The sequence below is a fragment of the Barbatula barbatula genome (genome assembly GCF_947034865.1).
Source record: "Barbatula barbatula genome assembly, chromosome: 2".
NCBI lineage: Eukaryota > Metazoa > Chordata > Actinopteri > Cypriniformes > Nemacheilidae > Barbatula > Barbatula barbatula.
The window spans coordinates 16,643,898-16,670,760 of NC_136767.1; the positions used below are offsets into that span (position 1 = coordinate 16,643,898).

Genomic DNA, 26,863 nt, shown 5'->3' on the forward strand with positions numbered 1-26,863 from the left:
CACACCATAAAGAGCACTTTTTTTGTTGAAACCCAGAATTTACTCATCCAGTCAAAAGGCAGCAGCTGAGTCGATTGCCTATGGTCTGGTATGATGCCTGGCCAGCATGAGAGGCGATTAACTGCACGTGTGCAGGTACAATACCACACTGGGGACTGTGCAGATGTGAAATAATGCTCATGAACTGTTTAATGATCCAGAATCGAGACATTTATCACAGACCTCTCAATATGACAGAGGAACACTGCTCCAAATGTGCAAACGCATATATCAGTCTTCATGCAGGTGTGTGCAACATCATTCTCCAGAGGTTCCATTAACCTTCCATCCACATGGCAACCCTTTAATCAGATGCTCAGAGATTCAGTCATCAGCATGATCAATCTTTCCAAGAGAACTGATCATGTATACAAGGCTGACACACGGCTGGGTTGAAGGACACAATTAAAATTGTGGAGCAGTCGGATTTAGAACAAGGAACTTGAGGGGTGCTATAAACATAATCTGGCTGCAAAAAAAACATGTTTCTTTGACATCTATAATAAACAGCAAATATATTTTTTTTAAACTTGGAAATGCTTTTTGTGGTGTGATCAGCCAATCAGCATTGTCATGATGTTGTTTGCTTGCAGCTCCAGATGAATCAGTTATAATACAGTGAGCAAAGACAATAGAGGAGGAAGGAGATCAAGTGGTTGACCCCAAAAAAATAAAACCTGCACTGAGCCGGAGGATCCGACGGGCTGTCTGTGAAGACATAGGGCGATCCTCAACCCAAATTAAGGCCCTTACTGATGCTGACTGCAGCCCAATAACCAGAAGACAGCATCTGTGAGAAAAGGGTTTCAAGAACCAACAACGTCTTCAAAAGCCACTTCTTCCACGCCACAAACCAGTTTGGAATTTGCAAGGGAGCACCAAACATGAGACACTGACAGGTGGAAAAAGTTGAATTCTCTGATTCTCAGGTTGGGCAGGCTGGCTATGTGGGCATGTTGCAGCAGGCATTCCTCTTGACTGAGAGCCCTCGTCTATGCGGTAAGGATTCTGTCTTTCAACAGGACAACGCTGCGGTTTACAATGCCCGCCAGACAAAGGACTTCTTAAACGTCACTCCTTTGTACCATCCTGCATGTCCCCCTGATCTAAATCCCATTGAGAACGTTTGTGGGTGGATGGATGGAAAGGGATGTTTACAAAAACGGACGTCAGTTCCAGAGCGTGGTACCATTCATGAAGCGATCTTCACCACATGGAGAAACATAACCACCAGCCTCCTGGAAACAGTCGCATAAACAAGAATCTGACAAGTCCATTTTTGACACTTTTAGCTTAAACTTTTGAATAGCCTGTTTGAGTTTAAATATAGTTTTCAATAAATTGCCTACTGTTTATTTTTGTCTCTGGCTCCCGTTTCTTGTTTTGGCATTTTAAAGCAGTACTTACAATCTGGTTCCGATCCACCAGCGAAAAATTTGAATAGTTGTAATGTTTCCTCCGGCCTTAGATTTTGTTTTGAAGTGTATATAGCTGTTCTTGATGTTTAACTATACGTATATTTATCTTCTGTGTTAAATGTTATTTCCACATTGTTCGTCTTTAATACAGGTCAGACTTTCTCCATGTCCCCACAGAGGTAATAAATCCTCCATAAAAGAAATTTGCAGAGCCCTGTATACAGTGCACTACAGAAAAGTGTTTTTACAACCAGAAGGCTCTAAGAAAAAATTTGGTTTTAATAGCCCAGTCTCGGTTTTAACCTAAAATAATGCATTCATTGAAAGATTATTTAAAAATATATAAAAAATTGTTTATTGTTTTCAGTGGGAAAATATGGGTAATAATTATTGCCTAAATATTAAAAAGTACCATCAAATTCTCTAAAAATGCTTAACAAAAGACAAAATGTATAACATCAACTTTCCTGGAATTTTTTTTAAATTAAGGCTTCGGTCACTTTTGACCGCCAAATACTTAAAGCCAAGTGTGACCCCTAAACGAAGAGTGCCAGAGGGTCAATACAATGAATATACAACAAAATATTAATTTAAATTAATATAAATTAAAAATAAAACAAACTGTTATATTCTAACCAAACACAGATTTAAGTTACTTTTGGCCAGGCGCATGCATCCGATGAAACCGTCTACAGACATCTTTGCACGTATCTCACAAAAGTAATTCTGGAAGGATAGGTTTTGTTCAGTTGTTTTTACTTAAGATTCAAAAAGTTTTACAGGAAATGTAATAAAAAAATACACCAAATACCCCATGCCCCTTCATACACCCTATTGCACAAATACTCTGACGCAGCTCCACACATACATCAAAACTCATTTGCTCTCTCATACACACACAGACTTTATTTGAATTGGTTGTCAATGAGGGTTCCCTTCATCTTGGCCTTCTTAGCTTCAAGTTCAGCCTGTGGAGAGAGATCAAGAGCATTTAAAAAAACATACACCCCCTGTGATTTTATTTTTCACATTGAGCTTATGATGCCACATCCTCAAACTATCTCCATACAACAATATTGCCATTTTCTATATTTTTAAGACAATGTAAAAACACTGCATTGTAATCCACCGTCGTTCTTTATTCACCTTCCTCATTGATAAACAAAACACTTTAACATCGTCTCTGTTTTGCTGTGCACCCAAATCTTGAATGAGCTCAAGTGTTTTTTATAGTGTATATGAAGTCCAAAAGAAGCCAAACTTCAAACAAACTCAGCATGTCCTCCTGCAATCTTTCACTTGCCTACATATGCAAAATTTTCTCCATCCTGCTCAGCTGCAGTTATTGTTGCTCGTCTAGTAGTTCACAAAGCTATATCCACAGCCTAATAGTTATTACGTTTTCTTAGTTGCTGTGTTCTGTAAACAGTATAGATGTCTGACCGCATTTGTACCTGGAATTTACATCCAGGTGATCAAAATGGTCAATGCTACGTACATTGAAAAACGCCCAATGTGTCTCAGATCAGTCAATCTTGTGGTCATAGACACAAGGTTGTCAAAGGTCATGCATGTCTGCATCATCAAATACTGTACACTTCAAAATTCACATTACTGGTAAGTATTAAACCCAGTCAGTTATGTCTTTTGTGATGACATGTAGATCATGTGTAATGTGAATATATTGTGTTCTGCGTAAGACACCTGCTACGGTCTATTATGTAAATAATTTTAATAAATTAGCATTGACAAAAAAAAAGTTAGAAGACACCAACTCTGAATTTAGAACAAACATGTACAAAACACAGGCGATTCAATAATTTCAGGTATGCAAACAGCTGTATGGCTTGGATAGCCACTGGATATCGGCTCATCTAACACAGATGTTGGTACCAGATAACATTGCACTGTAGAACGACCCAATGTTTGTACATTATATATATTTACTGTACAGTGTTTACTTATCTCCATGGTTCTCTTTACTTTGATAGTAAATGTATGTATCAACTGTAAATAAGATTTAAAAAGGGTTGTGTCTGTGTGTGTCTGTGAGGGATCTCTGTCAAGTTTAATTCAAATGTACTTCGTAATAAACTTTGCAGAATCTATTCACGGTTTCATTCTGCAAAGCAGGAATACACATGGCCTTTACTTTCATCTCACGGTGTGTGTGTGTGTGTGTGTTCATACCAGTTCTTGTAGTCTTCTCTTGCTCATTCCCTTCCTCTCCAGCTGCTTTTCAATCACTTTGGCATTCTGGGCATAAGAGTCTGCCACCTCCCGCTGTAGGACAAACCAATCACAATCAATGACAGCTCTTTAACAAAGCGACATGATGTAAGTGATGAGTCAGCACTGATGAGCAGAAACTTACGGCTTCAATCTCCTCCTCTTCCTCATCGATGGTCGAGACGGTAACAGAGCTGAACTTGCCCATGTCTTTGGTGCGCTTTGTCATCATAACCTATAACATACACACATTTTATTTTGCACTTTTACTTTAAACACCCCATTACTTTATTAGGTAAATATTTTTGTTCCATTCTTTTTCTTCACCCATGCCTTACGAATACGGTTGGGTATCGAGAACTGGTTCCATTTTAGAACCGATTTCAAAGAACCGGGGATTCGATAGGATGTGCACAATTCCGTTCTGTTTATCGATTCCTGACTTTTTCAGTCACTCGTGAACGGCATTGAGCATTTACAGTTGTATCTGTCTGCCAGGACCTGCGACAAGGACCTTATCTCATTACGCACATGCGTTGTTCATTACCATCGGCACGATGTGCCTGTTAAACTTTGGGAAAAAAGATGATAGTGTTGCCACAAGCAATACATGAGGTTAAGATATTTTGTGCAAGGGAGGAAGTCTACCAGCCTCAAATCCTCCTGCTACAACACACCACATACAGCTAATATTAGCAGCAATAGCAGCGTCTCACACTCCGGTACAAAATACAGATGTGAGAGGAAAAGACAATCATAAAGTTACTTTTTAAGTTATGTTCTAGTTTATTTAAAATGATATTCATTTGAAATATTAATTCAATCACTTTTTAAAAAATAAATTAATTTAGTACTTTATTCACAAATAATTGTACGGATAATGGACGTTCTCCATTGTATTTTTGTGTTATACTTAAAAAGTTTTGGTTTGTAATTGCTTCTGATTTTTCCTTAATGGAAGTCTTATTTATTTAATTATTTGACGAATTGCCACAGTAAACATTTACAGCTGGTTATAGCCTAAATGTGGCATAAAAGGTAAAGTCATTTTTCTTTAAGTATTTGCTATTTTTTCGCTCCCCAAGAAAATATTGGAATCGGAACAGGGAATCAACAAGAACCAGATTCGTTAAGCAGAACCGGAATCGCTACGATTAAAACGATACCCAACCCTACTCATGAATGAACACTCCTTAACATGCACAAGCTCCTGTAATTTCCAGATTTCCCAATTTGTTGTAAAATAAATCAATAAATCTTACCCTGACTTTCTTGGGCGCCTCTTGTTTCTGACTGTATACATTTGTGTTGCCAAAGCTCTGGCCAAACTTTACCAGCGCTCCATCCACAATGAACGTCACTGGGTTGCTTTTCATATGATGCTGATAAAACAATAGCAAACCGCACCTACAAAACACACACAAATAAAATAGTTAAAATGCTCTTTAACAGAAACTTCCTTCAGTGCTGACAAAGGAGAACATTGAGATCAGCGGACTCAAACTTACTAAAGATGCTGAGATCCCACATAATTAACAGAATCTACAAACAAAACACCCCCCTAATCGCAATCTTTCACTAAGCTTTGACATCAAGCACCTGGGCCACAGCATGACCTAGTTGTCATTGTGATAAGCAGAATCTCAGCCTATCAGGCAGAAGGACCGGCTGTTCTTGTTATATGCTTATAAGTGCATGCTCATGTATAAAGGGATATTAGGCCAAAAGGGCATTGATTATTTAGTTTACATGGTACGTGTCTCACTTACTTTCCACATTTTTTGCGAACTTGCCTTTCGATGCCCTCCGACCTGCAGGCAGATACATACAGTGGTTAGTGAAATTGAAACAATCGTGCAGTGTAAAACTTAAACCTATATTTAGAAGCACCTTTTTAAGTACACGGTCTCATCTTCGTCCACCTTGCAGAACTTGTGGGCATGTTTGGCTGCATCAATCACTCTGGCTTTGTCCCGTGGTCTCATGGGTAACTTCTCTAGTTGACAGTCTAAAAAGGAACACAGGGTTTTAAGGATCTCTATTGTATTCTCACAAGTACAGAAGTCAAACTGAGGCATGCATAAAGGTATCCCAGACAGCTTATTGCTGCATCATCAAATATTTTTTCTTGATTTTATTTCTTTCTTTATTATTCAACAGACCAACATTAAATGACAAACCAGACCTTTCTAGGTCTTTATGTTGAGCTGTAAATTTGGCCTAAACTTAAACTTTGAAATTATTAAGCTTTATGACACTTACTTTCAATAATGATAAATAAAAATAGCATACAGAGCACTTCTAGTCACACTCATTTAGTTTCCACAGAGGGAAACCACATGCAGAACACCATAAAAATAAAAGGCAGAACAGCAGCTGTTAATTATCCCTGTGTTCTGATTACATTTCAAGTCAGTGTGCTATTTTTCATAATCACACCCTTGCTGAAGCGAATAAATGAGTGAGAATTTCAAGAAGCTTACAACTGTGCTGGAACAGAAAGAGAGAGTCTCAAGGCAGCCCAAGCCAATAATTAATGACATGATTCTACACCAATCCAACATTAATGGGAGTTTCAGGAAATCATGCTGTGAGATTATTAAATGAGCAAATCACATTTTGCTTTAAGCAGTACACGATGATATAACACGGCTAATTTGGACTCTGTGGACTGAGATCTTTTAAGAACCAGGTCGAAATTAGTAGGGTTGGTCACTTGCAGTATTGGCAGGGACTCTCTTTAGTAAAGTAGTTCAGGCGACACCATGTCAAAATATATATTACACAAGTGTTGCCCTTCACTTACTGCATGTTTTATTATGCTTGTTTTTGTGTCAGAGAACAGACATATTCTGAAATCCATGTCGACGGATGTCTTTCCATAAGCTTTGCCATTTAGACGGACACTTTCAAAAGACTCTGGAGAACTCACAGACATTACTGTGCCAAACTAACATTGCGTTGTCTTATATCACGTCCCCAGACCAAACTAAAGGACAACACATTTTCGAGCGCCAGACGTCTAAACTGGCACCGGATAAGTGATGCTGATCGGGTCACGGCAATGTGGTGGGAAAGATCAGTCCAAGTCCTCTAAAAGGGTTTCCCTGTTCACACATTTAAGATGTGTCGCACCGCCGCTCCGTGACGTAAACAGTGAGAACGCGGTGAGGTCAGAGGACTAATGCAATGCTTTACAAACTAAGCCAACTTTAAACAATTGTGTGTCGCGGCGGTAGAAGCATAGAACAGACATTGGGAACACGGTCAATTGTTTGTTTATCTAAAAGCAGTCTACTCGCTTTGGACCGGAAAACATGCAACTACGGGGTTCGTTTTCGATCGAGACTGTTGTGATGCCGCTACTTACCCAAAACCAGAACCATCTGGCCACACAGACAGTAGTACACGTGCAGGGGTTTCTCCCCGTCGTCATACTCCTCCCGGTCACGGGTGTCCGAGCACACAACGCTCCGAGACACGACTTTGGGCATATTTGATTTCCGTTTACTTAAAAAAAAGGCGGAATGTAATATCTCGTTTGACGCTTGTTCGCGGTACTGCCGTCGACTGGTGATGACGTGGTTCGGCGTGACTTAAGGGCAGTCCGCGCATATTTTGTCCTCTAGATGGCGCTGTGGATGTTAACAGTACTCTACTCAACCCGTATGGTGAAAATCGGAGAATCGCCCTACAAAGTGTGAAAAGCTCACACCACTGTAAGAGGTCTTAAAAATAGAAAGGCTATTAAGACCGATCTTGTACTCTCTAAATATGTTTAATTTGCACGCTTTTATGTAATTTGGTCTCGTTTTATTTTTTATTTTATTTTGTGGTTATTGTTTGTCTTGTATGCCTTTTTTAGTAGTGTATTTTATGTATCAACCCTGGCATAAACAGATGTTGTTGTATTATATTGTTAATACTGAATAAAAAAATTAAATAAAAAAAATTGTGGAAAGCGTTTGGATATGAATGATTGAATAATACCGTTAGTTGATTCTTTAGTTCTAGTGGGTAAAAGTAGGCTATTATTGTGTACGCTTCTATTTGGTTTGTTTAGCAAACATATATTATATAATAAAGCACTCCTACCTTGAATACACAATCACTCACCGCTTACACAAACACAGTAAAATATTCTTGAGAAGACTCACAGAGTTACAATTGAACATAACAACGGGATGCCTTAAATAATAGACAGAGCACATGGGTCTCCTTAAGCAAGCACACATGTGTGTTAGAAATCCTGCTGGGTTGGTTTAGCAGTGATGCTATGATGTGATGTCTAAATTTGTGTGATTAATATCTCTCTCTCTCTCTCTCTCTCTCTCTCTCTCCCTCTCTCTCTCTTCATTGCTCGGATCAGGGACAAGCAGCCTTAGTGATACATACTTTCCTCTCAGAACACCACGCATCATGCTTTCTCCTCTCCTCCTCTCTTCTCTCTCCCTTTCCCTCGCTTTTCTTTCAGGTAAGGCACTTTTTTACCCGCACTTTATCTTTTTCCTCGCACCGTATCTCTCTCGTGGCTTTCTTGTTTTAAACACAGGTAACCACACTGTGATCTCAGAAGATAGTTGTTCTTTTGCTTTTCCTTTACTCGGCTTGCTTAGTCTTGTTCTCTTTCATTCTGTCTCTTGTGTGTGTATGTGGTGCAGCTTCACAAATGTGTTAATGAACACCTGTGCAGATGAATGAAAGAATGAACGCATCTATTGAATAAGGCACACCTTTAGCCAGGCATGTGGGTGTTTTTATTGGTCTTTATCAGTTTTGCAGATCATTCGTTCGTCTAATTGAATTAATACGTTTGGTAAACTGGCTTTATACAGCTGCATGTGCTTGTTTGGAACAGACCTTTTAATTGTTATAATTAGACGTTCATATGGCATTGCGCCGCAGTAATAGAGGTGAGATCTTGAAAAAACGCAGGGGAAATGTTGGAAGAACCCTGTTCATCAGGCACTTTTGTCAGAGCTGAGTAGGGAATAGTCTGCATTTTTCTGGCTGCACAGTTTTTGCAACTGTGAAAAGGTGTTATTTGTGCATTTTTTTCTATGTTACTTTAATGCTGTAAACTTGGTGTAATTGTTTGGTTATGGTGTAGGACTGTGTAAAAAGCTTGTGTAATAATTTGGTGATTATGAGTTACCTGTGATGCTTAATAGGTGAATTCTCTTTTTAGATCTGTTGGTGGGTCTAAAAGTATCTCTTGAGAATTGGTGCAAAATGTGTGCGTGTTACAGAGAGTGAGGATGTGTGTTTTTTGAATTATTGAGGAGACCTTAGAAGATTGATGGACAAAGATACACACATGCTGATACTCACACACATACACACGGTACAAAATTCCCAAAGGTTTTGAAATGTAACATATTCACCTGTCCAAAGATCCACTTACAGCAAAGAAGTTTATTTGTTTTTATTTAAGGCTTTATTTAATGCTCATAATGTACACTTTATTGTCAAAGCATTTACATGAGAAAGGCAACAAAACAGTGCAAATCAATAACAACAACACTGCAAATGTAGATAAGGTAAAAAAGCCAAAATAGCCTATACAATGTATACTTGACAGGTAAAGTGCAAAGAATAGCTATAATCAATAAAAACTAGGAATGCTCGGGCCGATACTAAGCCCATATAGAACTCACTGAAATGTGAACAAGCACATACAATTATTTTATTTTTTGTTTTTAAAGTAGAGTTGTTTGTCATTGTGAAGGTATTCTATTTTTTATTAGTCTCACTGTGTTCTGAAAAGGCAGGTATCGGTAATAATATATTTCAGTACTTGTACACAGCCTTTAAAAAATGGAATCGGTGCATCGCTAATAAAAACATCATTAACAAAATAAATAAAAAAACACGAAGAACATAGGATATATCCAGTTAATTGATAGACACGTTTCACTCTTTCTCTCACCTGCTTTCGTTCTCTTTCTATATGTCTCCATTAACAATGTGACTTCTGTCATCTTTAATAATTAATCATCTATCATAGTCTGTGTCCAGAATGCATCATCCATCCCTTTAATGCTTGAAAGTTTATTGAATCCATCAAACCTGCCCTAAGTGTAATACTCTCACTATACATTATTAGGATGAGATTCTACTGTAGGTATTCAGCATTATGTTTTCGGAACACATACAAATTCGGCCAAACTATGTTTACAATATATTCTAAAAGTACTGTTCAATGATGTATATTTTAAGAACCACATAACAAGAAGTGGTGTTGTTTTTGAAAAGGAGTTTTATGCAGGGGTGTGCTGTTCAGTTTTCTTCACGGCGAATGAATAACATGATGGTAATGAATACTGAAATGTCTGCAGAATCAGATGTTTAGGTAATTGTGATATCTTGTTTACTCTGTAATCACCTGGACATCCTTTCCATTAAAGACTACAACTTCTATTTTAAGATTTGGTTAGAAACCTTGTTTGAAGTCAATTCGTAATTAGTAAGGCTCCTCAAACTCACCAGAGCATTATTTAATTGATGGGACATCATGGGAGCATCTGACTCAAATGACCTCCTAACAGAATCGATTAGTCTTAAAGGTAAGTTGAATTCTTAATAGGTGTCTCATTTACTAGAGTAAAAGAGAATGAAGTGTTTTGTCATAACAGAATGCAGTGATTTAGCATGAAAAGGTTCTCACAATGAGACGTCAAGTGAAATCTGTGAGAAAAGTTTTAAAGTGTGTAATTGCCAGTCGAAAACTTCTAGCCTTAAACCAGATGGGTTCAGAAGAATTGAACAATTTTGTTGACTGAGATAATGAGAGTTTAAAAAACACAACTAAATCGGTTGAAAACTTGAGGCAGAGAATTAAAAAGTTGAGGATATGCCAAGAATGCCAAGTAAAGACGCATAGGATAAGTATAAGATAATTTCTCCTAAATACTGTGAATTAATTTAATTTTCAATAATTGAAAATAGTTTTGTCTCCCCACCTCTTCCATGCTACATTATACACACATAAAATGACACAATTAAGTATGTGTAATCATTATTGCACAAAATTATCTGTATATCTGTGCAACTGTTGTGTGTGTGTGTGCGTGTTTTAATGTGTTCATGTGCAACAATGCCTTCAAGACAGTCTCTCATTGATCACTAAACAGTTTCACTGAATTATATCGATTATCCTTAAGGATGTATGGGTGTGTGTGTGTGGTGAGACAAACACATCTCTCAGTTTCAAAGCTACACAGCTAGAAAGATTTAACTTTATCTGTTTCACTCTCTCCATCTGTCTTAGTTACCTTTAAAATGATAATAAAGATCATCTGTGCATGTGTGAGACGATGTGCACACAGACGTGTTTGTATGCGTGTGAGGGAGAGATACTTGAGCATCCCAGTGTCAAGGATGAGGTTCTGGAGAGGTGAGGTAATTGGGTTGCGTGCAGTTCAGAGGAGACAGACTTGACAGAGAAGACACCTACGTGACTGACTTACCTGCCCAATAATGACAGACCTCAGAGTGTACCAGCAAGACATTATTCAGGTGTGCGTCTTTATGTGTGAATGGAGAAGATCGATTTAAAGAGACAGAGAACTTTTGTTGACCTGTAGTTTGATAAAGAGCATGTGGAGGTGTGGTACATGACACCGGCTCAATGTGTTGTGTATAGACACACTTGCTGCCTTGGAGTGGTTTGTATTCATCCAGAGTGAGAAGTTGATCATGGAGAAGACAAAAAGCAGAATGAGAAATGCTGAACGGAAAGTGATAAATCACTTGTGTGAATGAGGCAGAAAACGATTAGAAAAGGCCACTGTTTTTTAATCTATGATGTCATGAGATATGATAGTAACGTTGGAATGAATGAGTGAACAACACCGTATACCCTCTTGGAGTACTTTAAATCCGGCAATATAATTGCATGTGGCATATAAGAAAAATACTTTTTTTAAACGGAAACATTTAAGCAAAAAAGTAAGAGGTTGTGTTAATATTTTCAAAGCTGATGGGTTTTGTTAGGCATGACCTCAAAATATGGTTGAGCTTATTATACAATGGATACCAGATTCAAATATTATATTTATGTATTTGTATGTTTATTTTAAAAGTAATTTTTAAATTTTTCTTTAGTTGTGAAACCATTAAAGGGATAGTTCACCCAAAAATAATTTACGCACTCTCAAATTGTTTCAATCCTGTATACATTTCTTCTGTTAAACACAAAGGAAGATATTTGGAATAATGTCAGTAAACAAGTGTATCTCGTCCCCCATTGACCCCCATAGTATTTATTTTCCCTACTATGGCAGTAAATGGGGGACGAGATCTCCTCGGTCACTGACATTCTTCCAAAAAGCTTCCTTTGTCTTTAGCAGAACAAAGGGATGTATACAGGCTTGGAACAATCTAAGTGCGAGTAAATGATGACAGAATTTTCATTTTTGCATCATCACATTTAAATTGCTGTGAGCTTTACGGAAAAAAAGTTTAATCTATTTTTGTCACATTCAGGCTCAAGTTTAATTTTATTTTTACTACATCAGCCCTGGTAGAAGTGGAATAGTTACTGTAATAAATACTTTTGTTATAAGCACCATAAGTGATCAAACATCTGCAGTTTAAATATAAAGATGTTAACTTCACAGATAAACTGATAAGGTCAAACATTTGAAAACCTTAACTCTAATAAAGGACATTTTGGTTTCATGAGATAAGGTCACACCTGCATCACAATATGATGTCATCAGTTTGCAACAAGACGCGCTATGATGTCACGAGGCTGAGAGGTCACGCGAGTGGTGGCAGGGTTACTACCAACGAAAGTCTTCCATCAGTCACGTGACCTACCAGCATCATGAACTCTGACCTCCAGAACTTCATCATAACAATGACGAATCAAAAACTACAAAGAGTAGGCATATGGATCAGCTCAAAATCCAGTTTAGGCAGCCGGCATTGCACACTTAACCATTAAAGACATGTTTTTTTTCAAATCCTTCTCTTGTGAATTTTTTTCCATTTTAATTTTGTTTGTTTGCATTTTAAAGTTGCATTTTTGTACCGTACAGGTATTTGACCCACACCCACGGAAGCAGTGAAGACAAGGAAAAAAAGTTTTTGTACAAAATAATTGCTGTAAAGTGCCTGAAGTTTAATTTGACATGTGATTATTGAATCAATATCTTGGAAGTTTTGCCGGTTTACTGGCTGAAACAGAACTTCAAAAATTGCATTTATTGATGACTGTGTTTCTGGTGGTCTGCATATGAATGCATGTTGGCCTCAATGAAGAAGTCTGAGCACACTTTGGCATTACCTTGTTTCTGTATGTCCGTGTATGTGTTTGTTTGTATGTAGATTCTTCAGGGTCCGATATGTGTCCATTGGGTCAATTTCCATGTGGGAATCTATCGATCTGTTTGCCACAGCCACAGCACTGCAACGGGCAGCAGGACTGTCCTAATGGAGCAGATGAAGAGAACTGTGGTGAGAATGTGTACATGAGCACTCACCTACATGTATGGCCACGGAATTCGTTTTTAAACCATTCCCAATTTGTATTTTATCAGCATTTGTAGATGTATTTTGCCCATTCCAGTCCAGTGTCTGTTGAATTTCAACAAAATCAAACCTCAGGAGTGACATAAAGTCGTCCAACAGCGATGTAAAGACTTTGATAACAATCAAGGTTATCACATAAAGATGATATTTGAACTTTTCCTAAATACATGTACAGATATTAATGTTGTATTGCTTAAAAATGAATGTGAACTTGTTTTGTTTGCAGGTTTTATTTGAGGTCTGAAAAAATGTTTAATGAATATAAATGAACATGGTCTATTTTATTTATTCAAAATGTTGTGAGTAGTTCATTTGACCTAAACCTAAAATAGCTAAAAATTGTAATCTCAGAAAACAATTTTGAAATGGTCTCCTTATTTTTCCTGGAGCTGTACAGACACATGACCTGGTCAAGTAATGCACAAACTAATATTTTTAAATGAATTTTAAATGAACATGCATGTGCATAGAGACACATACTGATGTTTTAAATATGTATATTTAACGTTTGGAAAACTTGTACAATACAAATGTATCAAACTATTTGGTATGTGGGGACATTTTAGTTGGTTCAACAAATCATGTTTCACATTAAATATACTAAAAGGCGGGAACCGGCGAACATAAAACAACTTTGAATAAATAAAAACGTAAATAGACAGCCGGCAGCCCCCTACGACATACACAAACCACAACTAAAATCCAGGCCAGGTCCTCACTCACTGACAGTCCGGTCGCTCGTCCTCTTTTGCTCCCAATTACCTCTGTGATACGAGACGGGTGCATGTACAGCTGATGCTCATTATCATTCACGCACCGGCCTCGAATCCCGGCTTTCATCCCGCCACCTCACTACAGTTTGTTTGAGGATAATGTTTAGGTATATCATTAGTCTGGTAAAAAAAAACAGTACAGGAGAACCTTTCACTAATGTGTGTTTTGTGTTCCAGTGGATAACAGTGGTTGGCCACACCTGTTTGATGCCTTCATGAAAAAAAGAGTCCAGGAGTCAAAAGAGTGCAGTAAGTATTCACATCTAGAGTATCTCTCCTGTATTCCCTTCCTATTTGTCTGTCTCTCCATTAAGTCTGTGTTTCCAATGGATCTTGGCATAGGCGTATGTATATAGGTAGCCACCTAAAGCAGCAGCTTTCTCGGGCTCCGGAGACTCCAAATAGTCTTCTTTTGCTGAAATGGGCCGAATTTTAATTGCACCCGCTATCCATTGTCAAGGAATTGCAGCCTATAGTGCTTTTACCAAACAGACCCCTGTGCTTTACTTTGTTGTTCTCTTTCACTTGACTGTTATCTTCTATCACCACAGAAATAAGATAAGCACACTGTCTGTTATTATGTGTGTTTACTTTTTGTTTGTTATCTAAACATGTGCTCCAGCTCCCAAGATATCAAGTTTTATCATAGGGGATGATATTTTGAGTGTTGAAAGGCTGGACAGGTGTGGGATTTTACCAAACTGCATTGATTCTATTGAGAGTATGAAAACAACTGTGAAATGAATTTAGAATTTTCCATTTCCTTAGACATTTCTAATTATATTTCATGTTATAATGTAGAAATCTGATCCTTCTTGAAGTGGAACTTCAAGGACTGAGAGAAGCAGATGTTTATTTCCCTCTTTCATCTTAGTGTGCCAGAAAGAGGGTTGCGGTGGCCAATGTGTTTAGTTTGCTGAATATATTAGACATGGTTCATTGTCTCACTTCTGAAGATCAATTTGTTTTTAAAAACCACAAACAACAGTTTTAAACTCTGCAACAAATCAATTTGTCACAGTGCTTATTTTATTGATAAAACATCTAAGCAAATTGCAAGACTGACCAAACAACCCTAACTTTGCCTGGATGAAAGGGTGAGAGGAAAGGATGGGACATTTGAAACATTTACATCACACAAATATTACTTTATGTTTTTTGTTAAATTAAAAAGGCAGCTGAGAGAGTAATGAAATATATTTTGTACAGCCAGGCATTATGCTTTTGCAAAATGATGTGTGATGTGAGACAGCCGTTGTAGTCTTTAAATTTTTAATATTTCACATTTCACATATGACGTCAAATAATGTAAACCACGGCCCTTATTTTACATATAAATCAAAAACCGCTATAGACATTATTAAACGAATCAGCTAGTCAAACACGTGTGTAAAGGAGACAGATCCTTGCCGTTAGATTTTCTTTGCTCTGCCTTCCCATGTGCTGTCTTCATAAAGATCAGGGTCACATTAGACATGAGCTGTATGTTTATGAACAGAGATGAAACAGACATACCTGTGTTGTAAGCATCTAAAAAAGAGGGGAGTTGTTATGACCTGTGTTCTATAGAGACCTACCGCAGATTTGCACAAGCAAATACCCAGGGATGAATTCACTAAACCGCTGTGCCAGTGTTATTTCAGTTAAAAAATGTAACTATCCACCTGGAATCTAGTTTAACTCGCACTTTGCCGTGAGTAAGGAAACTGTGATTATTTTGTAAATGGAAATAGTGTTTTTGTGTGCCTTGCCTTGCCTTGATTCCCCTTTATTAAATACTTTTTGTTAGAGTACTTTGTCCAGTTTGATTCGGCAAAAAAATCAAATCTAGGAAATGGTTTTGATGTGAAATAAAGGCTATGACATTTTTCAAGACAAATGCACTTATTATGAAAGCTTATTTTCTTCCCTCAAGTTTCCTCCTTGTTGAGCATGTCTCCCCGGAGCCTTGGCTTTAATGGATAGTGATAGCTTGCCTTCCATTGCTTTCTAGGGAAGGTTCTGCGTGAGCTGAGAGGGAGCGCCTAGGGATATGAAACTGCTCACAACACAGTTGTAAAACTAATCTAGACTTTTGCGAATAAAAAAAGGGGTCCAGTTCTCTGGAGCTCTCTGATCTATCGCCACTTTCTCAGAGTCACCGGTCCATTATCTACCGGTCCATGCCAGTTGGTACAGATATGGCTTCATTTCCCACTGAGGGATGATACTGGAGCTCTTTGTATGGAAAGCACCACGGAGGCTTACACAGGACAAATGCATTCTGTAAAGAAGTTTTTCCGTTTAGGGCTACTGTAGAAACAACATGGCGATTCTATGTAGGGAGACCCACGGTGTATGTAGATAGAAATAGCTAATAATAATATAAACATGACGCTTCATTATTTAAGGTTCTTATACACCTCTGAAGACACAGTTATGCATATTATATTGCATTTCCGTCAAGGGAGCCTCCAAAAAAATAACACGCAGCAACTTGAAATGGTAAGCTAGCGAGAAACTGGTACCCTTAAATGATGCTGTTACCGTTCCTTACAGTTGTTAAAACCGGTCATACGGAAGAAAAGTGGCTTTTGTTTAAACTATTTGGATAAATATAGGCATTCAGATCTGCTAATAATCCTGCTAAAAAAACAGTAGAAAACATCACATAAATTCTAATTGTCAAACTACCAGGGCAGGACATGACGCACACCAGCAATGTACAGTTCAACAGTTTAATATTCACTGGTGAGAACAAACAGGTAACATCCACGGGTAAATCTAAACTTTAACAGGTAACATCCATGGAATATAATACAACAATAGTCTGAACTAGCGAAGAAGAAAAGACAACTAGACCTGACAATGAACTGCAGTCAAGCATTCGTTACACTAATAGTTTCCATTAAATACTATTGTGAACCAGATGCAACAAAAATCCTTGTTTCTTGTCTTTGGGGCATTATTCCAATATGATTTAATGGCGTTCTATTTGTTCCCATCTGCCACATAACATCCCCCAATAAAACGCAACACATTGCAAGTAGACACCCTTTTTCCATTATAACCAATACAGTTCCCATTGTAACCGTTAAATCCATATAATTTTATATTGTGTTTTGGGCAGAGTTCTTTGTTTTTCAGAAGGTTTGTCTTGGCTGGTTGAGGTGTTTGTAACCAAGGGTCTTTTTTTTCATTTCCAGACGATTTTGAGTTCTAGATTTTTCAAGGTTTATTGACATAGTTGTTGGAGAATCAGAGGGAGTTGGTACATGTTGCCACGTGTCTCACCTTAGAAACTAAACTCCATGCTGAGTAAATGGGCCTGCTGTCCCTCTGACCGCATCTACCAGACAATGATGGCTGGCTATCACTGGGGCAGAAGCTCATGGCCTTGCTAGTGTTCAATGACAGGGATGTCCTACGCCTAAATGATTATTAAAATAAGAATCTGGATGAAGAACAATGTGTGTGTTTATTAAATGCAAATCTTTTTCTTACTGGTGGTTATTAACATAAACTCTCTGAGCCCAAAGAAAAGCATCACATTTGCAAAATCATGAATGCAACCCTGTTGAAAACAGCATATGCTTGTTAGGCATGTTTTGAAGCTTGGTAGCAGGTTTGAGCATATGCTGTTTTTTTCAACAGGGATTACCCTATTATTATTGTGTTTTGTGCTCCTACTTTTATTCCTGCAGTGCTTGACATGGTATCTGAGAGGAATTTTTTCAGAAAAAAGCTGGTGTGACACCCCATAATTGGGAACTGAACGTTCACACTATGTTATGCTCGAAAATCCAGATACTTGCTTTCTGTCAGGCTTAAGGTAGTGACTTGAAGTGAATGAATGTCTATGTGAATGAAGTCTGAGGGTGATGTCTCAGTGGGAATTAAGCTTTATATTTAGTCTCAAATATAAACTATTTTAAAATCAGCTGCAAAACAAGATAAAACTGCAACCAGTCTGTCAAACTTGAGAAGCCATCAGTAGTTTTATATCCGTCTTAAATTCTGTCCTCAACATATTTAACTAATTTAGCTTTCTTCTTCTGCTAACCACATTGTAATGATTGACATGACTGTTTGTGTCCTATGATGAATTGTTCAGATAGGATATGTGATTTTCACTTTTGCCTTACTTAAAACTCACAGATTTTTGTTCCTCCCTGCTGATTTCTATAAGGCATGAAGTCAATCTGTTCTTCTAAAGAAAACTTGCTTTTATTTCAACCAGAACAAAACATTAAAGTGGTCATGACTATTATGGGCTCAAGAGGGCAACGTGAACTTGAGCAACTTGAGTTTTTAAACATTAATGGAGATTGTGAATGTGAAAAGATTTGAGGGAACGCAAATCGATGCATAAAATGGAAACATTATCTTTATATTCTAGGGTAACTACAATCAATTTCTCTCTCTTTTGTTGTACTCTCATGACTTTCTTTCTCTGTCATTTTTTCTAGCTAGCTTAAAATCAATACACATCGGTAATGGAGCAAAAATGGCGAATTTATTTAACTAGGAAACAATAACTTTCAAATGAAACAAAGCATGAATAGAAGTCCAACATAGATATCACTTGGAAAAACAAAACGGATTGACTACAAAATGATTTTTTTGACATTTGACATTTACGTATCCTTTTTTTGTGGAACATAAGATAATTTGTTATTATCACACATTTTCCAAGTTTACTTATTTAAAACACAGACTATCAAACTTACACACAAGTATAAGGCTATTTTTGCCTTATTCTTTTCTACGTCTGAATGAATCGCTTGGCCGAACATTTTCATGCAAAAAACGTACAGGCACCATTTTTTAAACAGCAATTTCCTGCAGAAATGTTAATGACCTGTTTGTGTGCATGTTTTTAGTGTTAGACGTCTATCCAGATGTGTGTCATTGTGAGGGAAGGAAGGTGAACTGCAATGGCAAAAATCTCCTTCACGTTCCTGACGTGTCCTCTAATGTTACAGCACTGTAAGTGTAAAACCACAGAGAACCGTAAAACAACCAGAACAAGAAGTTCATCATATACTAACCATTTATTTTCCGCAGAGAGCTCAACAGTAACAGGATCGAATCTCTTTCTCGTGACCTGTTTATCCGCTACAGGCACTTGGAAAGACTGTGAGTAATGCTTTATTCTGTCATCTGTCATTTTCATTTTTAAATCTCTTCTCTTATAATAATGAACCTAGCTGTGTGTGCGTCTTGGGGCGCAGATGGCTTTATTTAAACGTCGGTGGCTGAACTGATTGTGATGCAGTGATGGTAAAATAATTAAGGAGCTGCTGGCCTGTCCTCCACTACTAAGGCTAATGTACATAGCGGTAATCCTCAGTTTAACAGATGTTTATCACCTTTATCACCACTGTCCCACCTCCATAGGGACAGTGAGGGGAACGGATCGGGTCACTATGAATCTGAGGGGATCATGCCAGCCCCCCCGACCCTAGTGCCATCTGTGCGCCTGTGTTCTTCTAAACTGCATCCATGGACATAATTCACCCATTTTTTTCTGACCCAACTTGTCCTTCCAGCTTTTCAATCTGCTGACAAAAAAAATCATAATGTGCCTCCCCATCATCCTCTAACTGTTCTTCATTTACTGTTAAGTGCAGTGGTGGCTTTAAAGACCGGCTTTCAGTATGACATTTTACCTGCCTTTCAGAGTTTAACAATAGCCAGACAAATGTCACAATCAATTAAAAAAATTACAGACACTGCTTTGAAAACGTTTCAAAAGGTTGTCATTTAACCCATTCATGCATGAATTAGGAAATTAATGCGAGAAAGGATCGAAGTATATAATTAATAAAAATAATTTATGGCAAGCTTTAAATGTTTCTGTTCCCAGAGCAACCCTGAAGAACAGTGTATTGTTCTTTTGACCTTTTCTTCCTGTTCTTCAGTTGTAAAGGAAAGCCTGAGAGCCTTTAAATTTAATGTATTGGGATATTTAAAGGAATTATCTTTATGTACTGTAAACACAATAAACTGATGTGAGGTGTATATTTATGTGACGACCTTCTAACAATCACACTGACATTTGACTCTAGATTACTGTTTTTAGACATTGTGTACTTAGAATATGTGTAATGGACAGTATACAGTCAAATGTTTCATTTACAGCAATAACTGACTGATTTCATATTCTATTGTTTATTACACAGTCAATTTAACCATTTAACTGTCATTTGTAATATTGGACTGCAGAATATTGCATTTGATCCATCAAAATATATAATGTAATATAACATAATGCAACATACTGTACTCATCCAGAACTAAACATTGATTCAAACTCTCTCTTTCTCTCTGCAGACATTTGGAGAGTAATAGCATAGAAATGATATCCAAGAAGGCATTTTTCGGATTGTTCTCTTTGCGTAAACTGTGAGTCAAACTATAATGTGTAAATGAAGAGTTGATTAACTGTGTATATTATGTGCACATTCATATAAATCGTTCAGCATTTACAACTTGCTATTAATCTTTTCTCAGCTCTGCTTCAAATGAGCATGTGGGATTGTACCTGTGTTTGATTATGAGCATCCCATCTGATTCATAACATCAGTCTGATGCTTTCATCATCTTCATTTATCCATATAGTTATGATGGGGCTGGGGGATTACGACTCATTCTGATGATGATTAGAGAATGAATTGGAATGCTTGAGAGAGAGAGAGAGAGAGAGAGAGAGAGAGAGGAGAGTGAGAGAGCGGGATATGCAATCATACAATTGTGACCTTCTCTTTTTCTCTTTTTCTCTGTATCTGCATTCTTCATCTGTCCCATTTCTGCAGTTTTTTGAGTCAGAATAGGATTGTATCTCTGAAAGCAGGGATCTTTAGTGACCTCAACAGTTTAGAGTGGCTGTAAGTAGAAAAACACACATACAAGAACTGATCATAAATGCTATTCAATTGGGAATAATTTGTCCCATCTGTCTTCTTTCACTTTATTTCAAATAACTTTATTTAAGCTACTTTCTGCCTTGATGTTTACTTGCTTTTGTTCTCAGACATATTTGGCAGACTGTGTTCGTTCTCTGTATGAGTGAAATCTAGAATAATTGAAATGAAGCCTGTCTCTTTAAGAGCTCAGATGATGCTTAGACGTCTATCAAGGTCAACCGTTTGAATATTTAGTGATTTGTCGTTCTTTATTTGATGTCGGTTTGTCTCTCTTGGTGCATGTTTAGGATTTTGGATGAGAATAGAATATCATCTTTGCGGCAGAAGTCTTTTGAAGGCCTGAAGTCTTTATTTTTCTTGTAAGAACTGAGTTTTTTCAGCTTGACATTGACAGACTAACATATTATTCAAATAGTATTAAAGGAACAGCTCACCCAAAAACAAATTTAGTTGTTTAAATAAAGTTTAACAGGCAGCTGTTTGCTAAATAATAAAACTTTATTTAAACAAAGACCCTCGATGGGGAAAACATGAACAAAAACCAAGACACAAATGAAAACGTCTCGGTTACGTCTGTAACCTCCGTTCCCTGATGGAGAGACTGCTTCTTCTGGGCCTTCTGGGCGCCGCTCACCTGCGCAAGACTAAGCCACAGATGCCTCTCTTGGACCACCAGTGTGGACATCGACCGACCCAGGGCACGTGGTGTTGCCTTCGCCGCTCGTAGCGTGAGGTCTGTGCAGTACGCAGCTCACTCATACGAGTTGGGTCGGACTTCCCGCCGTCCAAATCCTTCAGGACTTTCGCCTGAGAAACCCGGAGGACCGCCATGGCGTGGAGAGCGGAGGCGGTTCGTCCAGCAGCACTGCAAGCCTTCGACACGAGTGTCGAAGAGAGCTTACATGCTCTGGACGGGAGTCTAGGTCGAGCCCCCCAAGTGGCAGCTGTCTGCGGGCACAAGTGGCCCGCGACTGAACGCTCCACGCGGGGGACGTCAATCATAGCCTCTAGCCGCCCCACCAACCAGGGAAGTCACAGCCACCGAGCCTTCCGGCCTGAAACGCGCCGAAAGGGGCGCATTCCAGGACTTGGCAAGCTCGTCATGCACCTCCGGGAAGAATGGTAACGGAGCGGGCGTGGCTTTTGACCACGCCCCCGAAACCGCGCATCTAGCCGCGAGCGTTCCGGGGAGGATGTTGTTACACCCTGAAACCCGATGCACGCGGCTGCCCGGGAAAGCATGGGCGTCATCTCAGCGTCAGTCTCCTCCGGAGCTCGACTGCCTGACGACAGGAGATCAGAGGAGTCTTCCGCATCCGATGCCAGCAGGCAGCTGTCCGACGCAGCGACAGAGATAGCGTCATCATCCGTGTACGAAGTCTTACCACTATGAGATGGCCGTCTGTCGCTCGAAGGGGAAGAACCAGGTGAGCGTGAAGGGCTATAGATGGTCCGCGAGCGTGAAGCTGACGGAGCAACATCTGTCGGCGTCCCTCAATCACCCCCGCCGCTCGCCAAAGCGGTCAACCTCGCCGAAACGGCAGTTGAACACGCCTGGGAAACAGACGGGGTGGTGGCAGCGCTCAAAAGCACGTAGCCACCGTGACCGCAACACCCTGATTGCTATGTCCGCACACACGGGACATACCGCATCAGTGAAACCTGCCTCAGCATGCTTGAGCCCCAAGCAAGTGACACAGGAATCATGGCCGTCAGACTCCGGGATCAGTCTGTCGCACCCAAGGATACAGCTACGAGACATGCTCGTAGCCGGAGGGACTTACCTCTTAAGGTCTGTAGCCTTCTGCCGAAACGCCCAGGGGAAGTCCACCGAAAGGAGAAGTCCGCTGCTCCGCGTCATAAATCCAGCAGGTTAAAAGTTTTCTCGAAGTCGAGTATCGCGTGTAGCATCAGCAAACACACAGGTTCCGAAGAACAAAGGATGAGTGAATGACCGCCGCCATCTTCCTTTATACCCGTATGCACGGGGCGGAGACTGGCGTGCGCGTGCCATTCGCCAAGCCCTGTGGCGTTTTATAATTAATTATCTCGGAGAAGGTAGGTTCTCAAGATCAAACCCCAGTCAGTCTCTCACAACGTCGAGAGACCGACTGAAGGGGAACTAAAACTTCCCACAAGGGGTCCTTAGAATAATAAAACAACAAAATCCACAAACTTAGAACAGGAACAAGATAATCCACGAACAGGTACACTCCAACAAGGTGACTTCAGCAGGGATGATGATAACAAATAATGACAATGAACCGACAAGAGAGAGGGGGAAACTGGGACTTGATAAAGGGAAACACTGACGAGGACTGATCACACAGGGAGAGTGGCGGCAGGAGACATGAATGAAACACTAAAGGAAAGGAGGACTGCACGAGGCAGGTGAGGGGAATGAAACACTAAGGGAAAGATGGACCAGGGCCGGTGACAGGGGAAACAAGGGGGCGGGACTAAATGATGCGACACCGGAGAGAGAGCATGGCGTGACAAACCAAAACAATGCTCTTTCTCCACACAAAACACATGGGACTGACATGATCCTGCCGCAAGACTCGAAAACCAAGACAAGGAGAGGCAGGATCATGACACCCTCACGTTGTTGCAAATCTGTGTACATTTATTTGTTCTGATGAACACAGGGAAAGATATTTGGAAGAATGATTATAACCTAACAGTTCTTGGCCACCATTGACTAGTAGGAAATATTTTCCTCAGAACGACGAAATTTAAACAGATTTTGGAGGGTGAGTAAATGACGGCAGAATGTTTATTTTTAGGTGAACTGTCCCTTTAAGAGTACAGTATATGTTAAAATCTTAATTTTTTTGTACAGCTCAACACATTCATAAAATAATGCGTGTATGTTTGTACTTTACAGATCTTTATTGAATAACTCTGTTGAGCAGTTTCCTAAAACGTCTATCTGTCTTGAGATGCCCCGCCTCAATTGGTTGTGAGTTTTAAACATAATTACATCCCATAGATTTGATATAAATGACAAAAAATTTCAAAAGGAAAATTTAAGACATTATACTGTTAAAAAAACTGACATAATTCTTTCACTAAATACTTCAGTTAGTCTGCAAGGGCAACTGCAAAATGTCATAAATGTTGAAACATCCGACAGGATTTGTGTGTGGATGCCACTTGGTTCATTTCACATCAAACATATTTTTTTCAAACATTAGAATCATTTTTTACATTCTTATTCACACATTTTTAAAATAGCTTTGTCCAGTCGTTTTCATTTTAATTGACAGCTCATTGCTTGAAAATATAGAACGATCTGTTATTGCAGTTCTGAAAAATAAACTCTTCATAAAAAAAGAGAAATTGGTGTCCAGATATTTTTCGGCCACTTTATATTTTCTTTAAACCAGAAATGCAAACACAATTACATGTTTATGACTGAGAATAATGAATCCACATTTTAAATAAAGATGAATGCATTTACATCCCTCACTCCGTTACTGACAGCAGTTTCAAGTGAATGAGTGTGTTTGTTTCTTCAGGGAAATGGAGGGAAATAGAATATCATCTCTCTGGGCTTCAAGTTTCAAAAACTGTTCTTCACTTACTGTTTTGTGAGTATCAACAAAGCATAAACACCCACACTTTCTCTTTTACATACAATTTAAGCTGCAGTGATTGTTACTGTTTGTATAGAAGACAGTTATATAATATACATTTTGATATGGACACAAATATGGAATAGACATCTCAATGAAAGGTTAATCAATGGGTCAGTACACCCAATTATTTTTTATTTATTTATTTACCTGGTTATTCCGCCGTACCTTGGTAAAAAACGAATTAATGATTTTTTTACAGAATAAATCGAAGTCTGTACTATGAATTAGTACCAAGCATTGCCCCAGAAGAAAAGCTAATGTGTTAAATAAATAAAACAGCAAGATTTAATTCAACTTATTGCAACATCTAAACCTACAACATACTTATTAGACCCCATACCAACTAAGTTATTGAAAGAGTAACTACATTTGCAATTGAGCCCATTAATAACATTATCAACTCCTCAATTAATCTAGGCCATGTCCCAGGACTCTTTAAACTGGCCATCATTAAGCCTCTCATCAAGAAACCAAACATAGACCCCAATAGGAAACTATAGACCGATTTCAAATCTCCCTCACCTGTCTAAATACTAGAAAAGTAGTGTCAACTCAGTTGTACTCTTACTTACAAAATAATGACATACACAAAAGATTTCAGTCATGTTTTAGACCGCATCATAGTAGTGAAACTGTGCTCGATAAAATTACAAACGACATGCTAATATGAGAAGGTAACATCTCACTCCTAGTCCTGCATGACCTTAGTGCTGCGTTGGATACTGTAGACCAGTTATCCTCAATAGGCGGACCCCAGTCTGGATCCGGACCTTTGCTTCGTTCCAACCGGACTGCCAGACAGTCTAATAAACCATTTAAAACTTTTGACTATTTTGGTTGTTTAAATTGAGCCGCACGTCTTCACAATGGAGAATCACATCACACACGCTCTCAGGAACATTTATATAATTTATCTTTATTTAGGGCCAAAAAGCTTAATTTTAACCCTTTACGCTCCGTGCACGCTGCTTTAAAGAGAGCAGCAAAAACGTGCTTATATTAACAACACTAGTGCAGACACGCAGAGTAGGTAAATTGATACTCAACAGTAAATAAAATGCAGCGAATATTAAAGCATTTGTATCCATCAGTCTGTTTACTGTTTGCTATATGTCTCGAACCTTTCAACCAGATTTGTGATATTTTATTAACCATAACGTTTTTATCTTCATTTAGCTGTTTGCATTTTGTCAATAGTTTTTTATTTACAAATGTTAATTATCAGACTTCTATTAAGAGGGCATTCCCCTAAAACCACAGAGCCTATACATAGGCTACATACAGTCTATCAAAATATAAAATAAATGGCCTTGTAAAATATATATTTTATAAAGTTTATCCAACTGGGCTAAATGGATTCAATATTTTTTATTTTCAAAAAACATATTGTCTGGACCTCCATTTGGAAGAAAATATGAAGACCGGACCTCTTGGAACTTTAATTAAATACCCCTGCTGTATACTTTTAGATTGCTTACACAATTATACCGGTATTAAGGGACAGGCACTACAATAGTTTAGATCTTACTTATCAAACAGACATCAATTTGTCCATTTTAATGGGGAATCATCAAATCTAACGCATGTAAATTATGGATTACCGCAGGGATCGGTTTTAGGACCCTTGCTATTCTCCATATACATGCTACCCCTTGGAAACATTATTAGAAAACATTTAGCTTCCACTGTTATGCAGATGATACTCAGCTGTCATGATCTCGGGTGGTGAGACACGGACAGAGGACCCAGTTGCAGATAGCGGCTAAGGGGTTAACAGTGGACTTTAATAAGAAGTATAAAACAAAAACCCACGAGGGGGTAACAGAACAAAACATGGATACAATAACATGACAAGATAAGACTAATACTAACTACACTTAAATAAGACTAAAATTAACTATTAACATGAACTACAAAACTACATATGACTAAACTGACAAACACATGACCTCACCACACAACCACATTGAACCAGCATAAGACAGAAGACACAAGGGCATTAAATAAGGGAAAAAATCAAGAGTGGCACAGGTGTAGGGCATGAATCATAAGGAGGAAACGAGAGGATGGCAACAGAGACGAGACCGGAGAGAGTGTGTGGAAGACCATAACTGCCTCTCTCCACACAAGATTTGACATCCTGCCCCTAAACCAAGAGAAACATGACATGATGCGGCAGAATCATGACACTCAGCTATACTGTATATCAAGACCAGATGATTCTTTCCAGCTATCCAAATTGGCAGAAACATTGGAACAGCAGAAATATGACTTATAGGACCAAAGACAAGTTATGCTGGGGCCACACCAAAAGATAA

The 26,863-nt window shown here is 38.6% G+C and overlaps 2 protein-coding genes across 2 annotated transcripts in view; one reads left to right on the forward strand and one right to left on the reverse strand.

Annotated features, from left to right (window-relative positions):
• Positions 1-1,792: 1,792 nt before the first annotated feature.
• Positions 1,793-7,453, reverse strand: steep1 (STING1 ER exit protein 1). The gene is made up of 7 exons (XM_079451319.1): positions 7,057-7,453; positions 5,577-5,694; positions 5,456-5,497; positions 4,949-5,093; positions 3,832-3,921; positions 3,648-3,740; positions 1,793-2,425 (listed from the first exon to the last, which is right to left on the reverse strand). The coding sequence occupies exons 1-7, from the start codon at positions 7,178-7,180 to the stop codon at positions 2,363-2,365; spliced, it is 675 nt and encodes a 224-aa protein (XP_079307445.1). The 5' UTR covers positions 7,181-7,453; the 3' UTR covers positions 1,793-2,362.
• A 652-nt stretch (positions 7,454-8,105) lies between these two features.
• The window catches only part of rxfp2l (relaxin family peptide receptor 2, like), a gene marked incomplete at both ends in the record, with an annotated part of 30,124 nt that continues 11,366 nt past the window's right edge, over positions 8,106-26,863 (forward strand). The window contains 10 exons of the mRNA XM_079451128.1: positions 8,106-8,160; positions 13,020-13,148; positions 14,174-14,245; positions 18,859-18,964; positions 19,043-19,114; positions 20,312-20,383; positions 20,794-20,865; positions 21,192-21,263; positions 23,792-23,866; positions 24,426-24,497. Coding sequence (XP_079307254.1) covers positions 8,106-8,160; positions 13,020-13,148; positions 14,174-14,245; positions 18,859-18,964; positions 19,043-19,114; positions 20,312-20,383; positions 20,794-20,865; positions 21,192-21,263; positions 23,792-23,866; positions 24,426-24,497 — 797 coding nt within the window. The remainder of the gene's footprint in view (positions 8,161-13,019; positions 13,149-14,173; positions 14,246-18,858; positions 18,965-19,042; positions 19,115-20,311; positions 20,384-20,793; positions 20,866-21,191; positions 21,264-23,791; positions 23,867-24,425; positions 24,498-26,863) is intronic.

What these genes read in the sequence shown, in the direction of transcription:
- steep1 (XM_079451319.1), bottom strand. Translation starts at nt 7,180, where the DNA reads ATGCCCAAAGTCGTGTCTCGGAGCGTTGTGTGCTCGGACACCCGTGAC. An exon ending in AGGCGCCCAAGAAAGTCAGG is followed by an intron (nt 3,922 to 4,948) that starts GTAAGATTTATT and finishes TGTATGTTATAG; the next exon opens with GTTATGATGACAAAGCGCAC. An exon ending in AAGAGGAGGAGATTGAAGCC is followed by an intron (nt 3,741 to 3,831) that starts GTAAGTTTCTGC and finishes TTTGTCCTACAG; the next exon opens with CGGGAGGTGGCAGACTCTTA.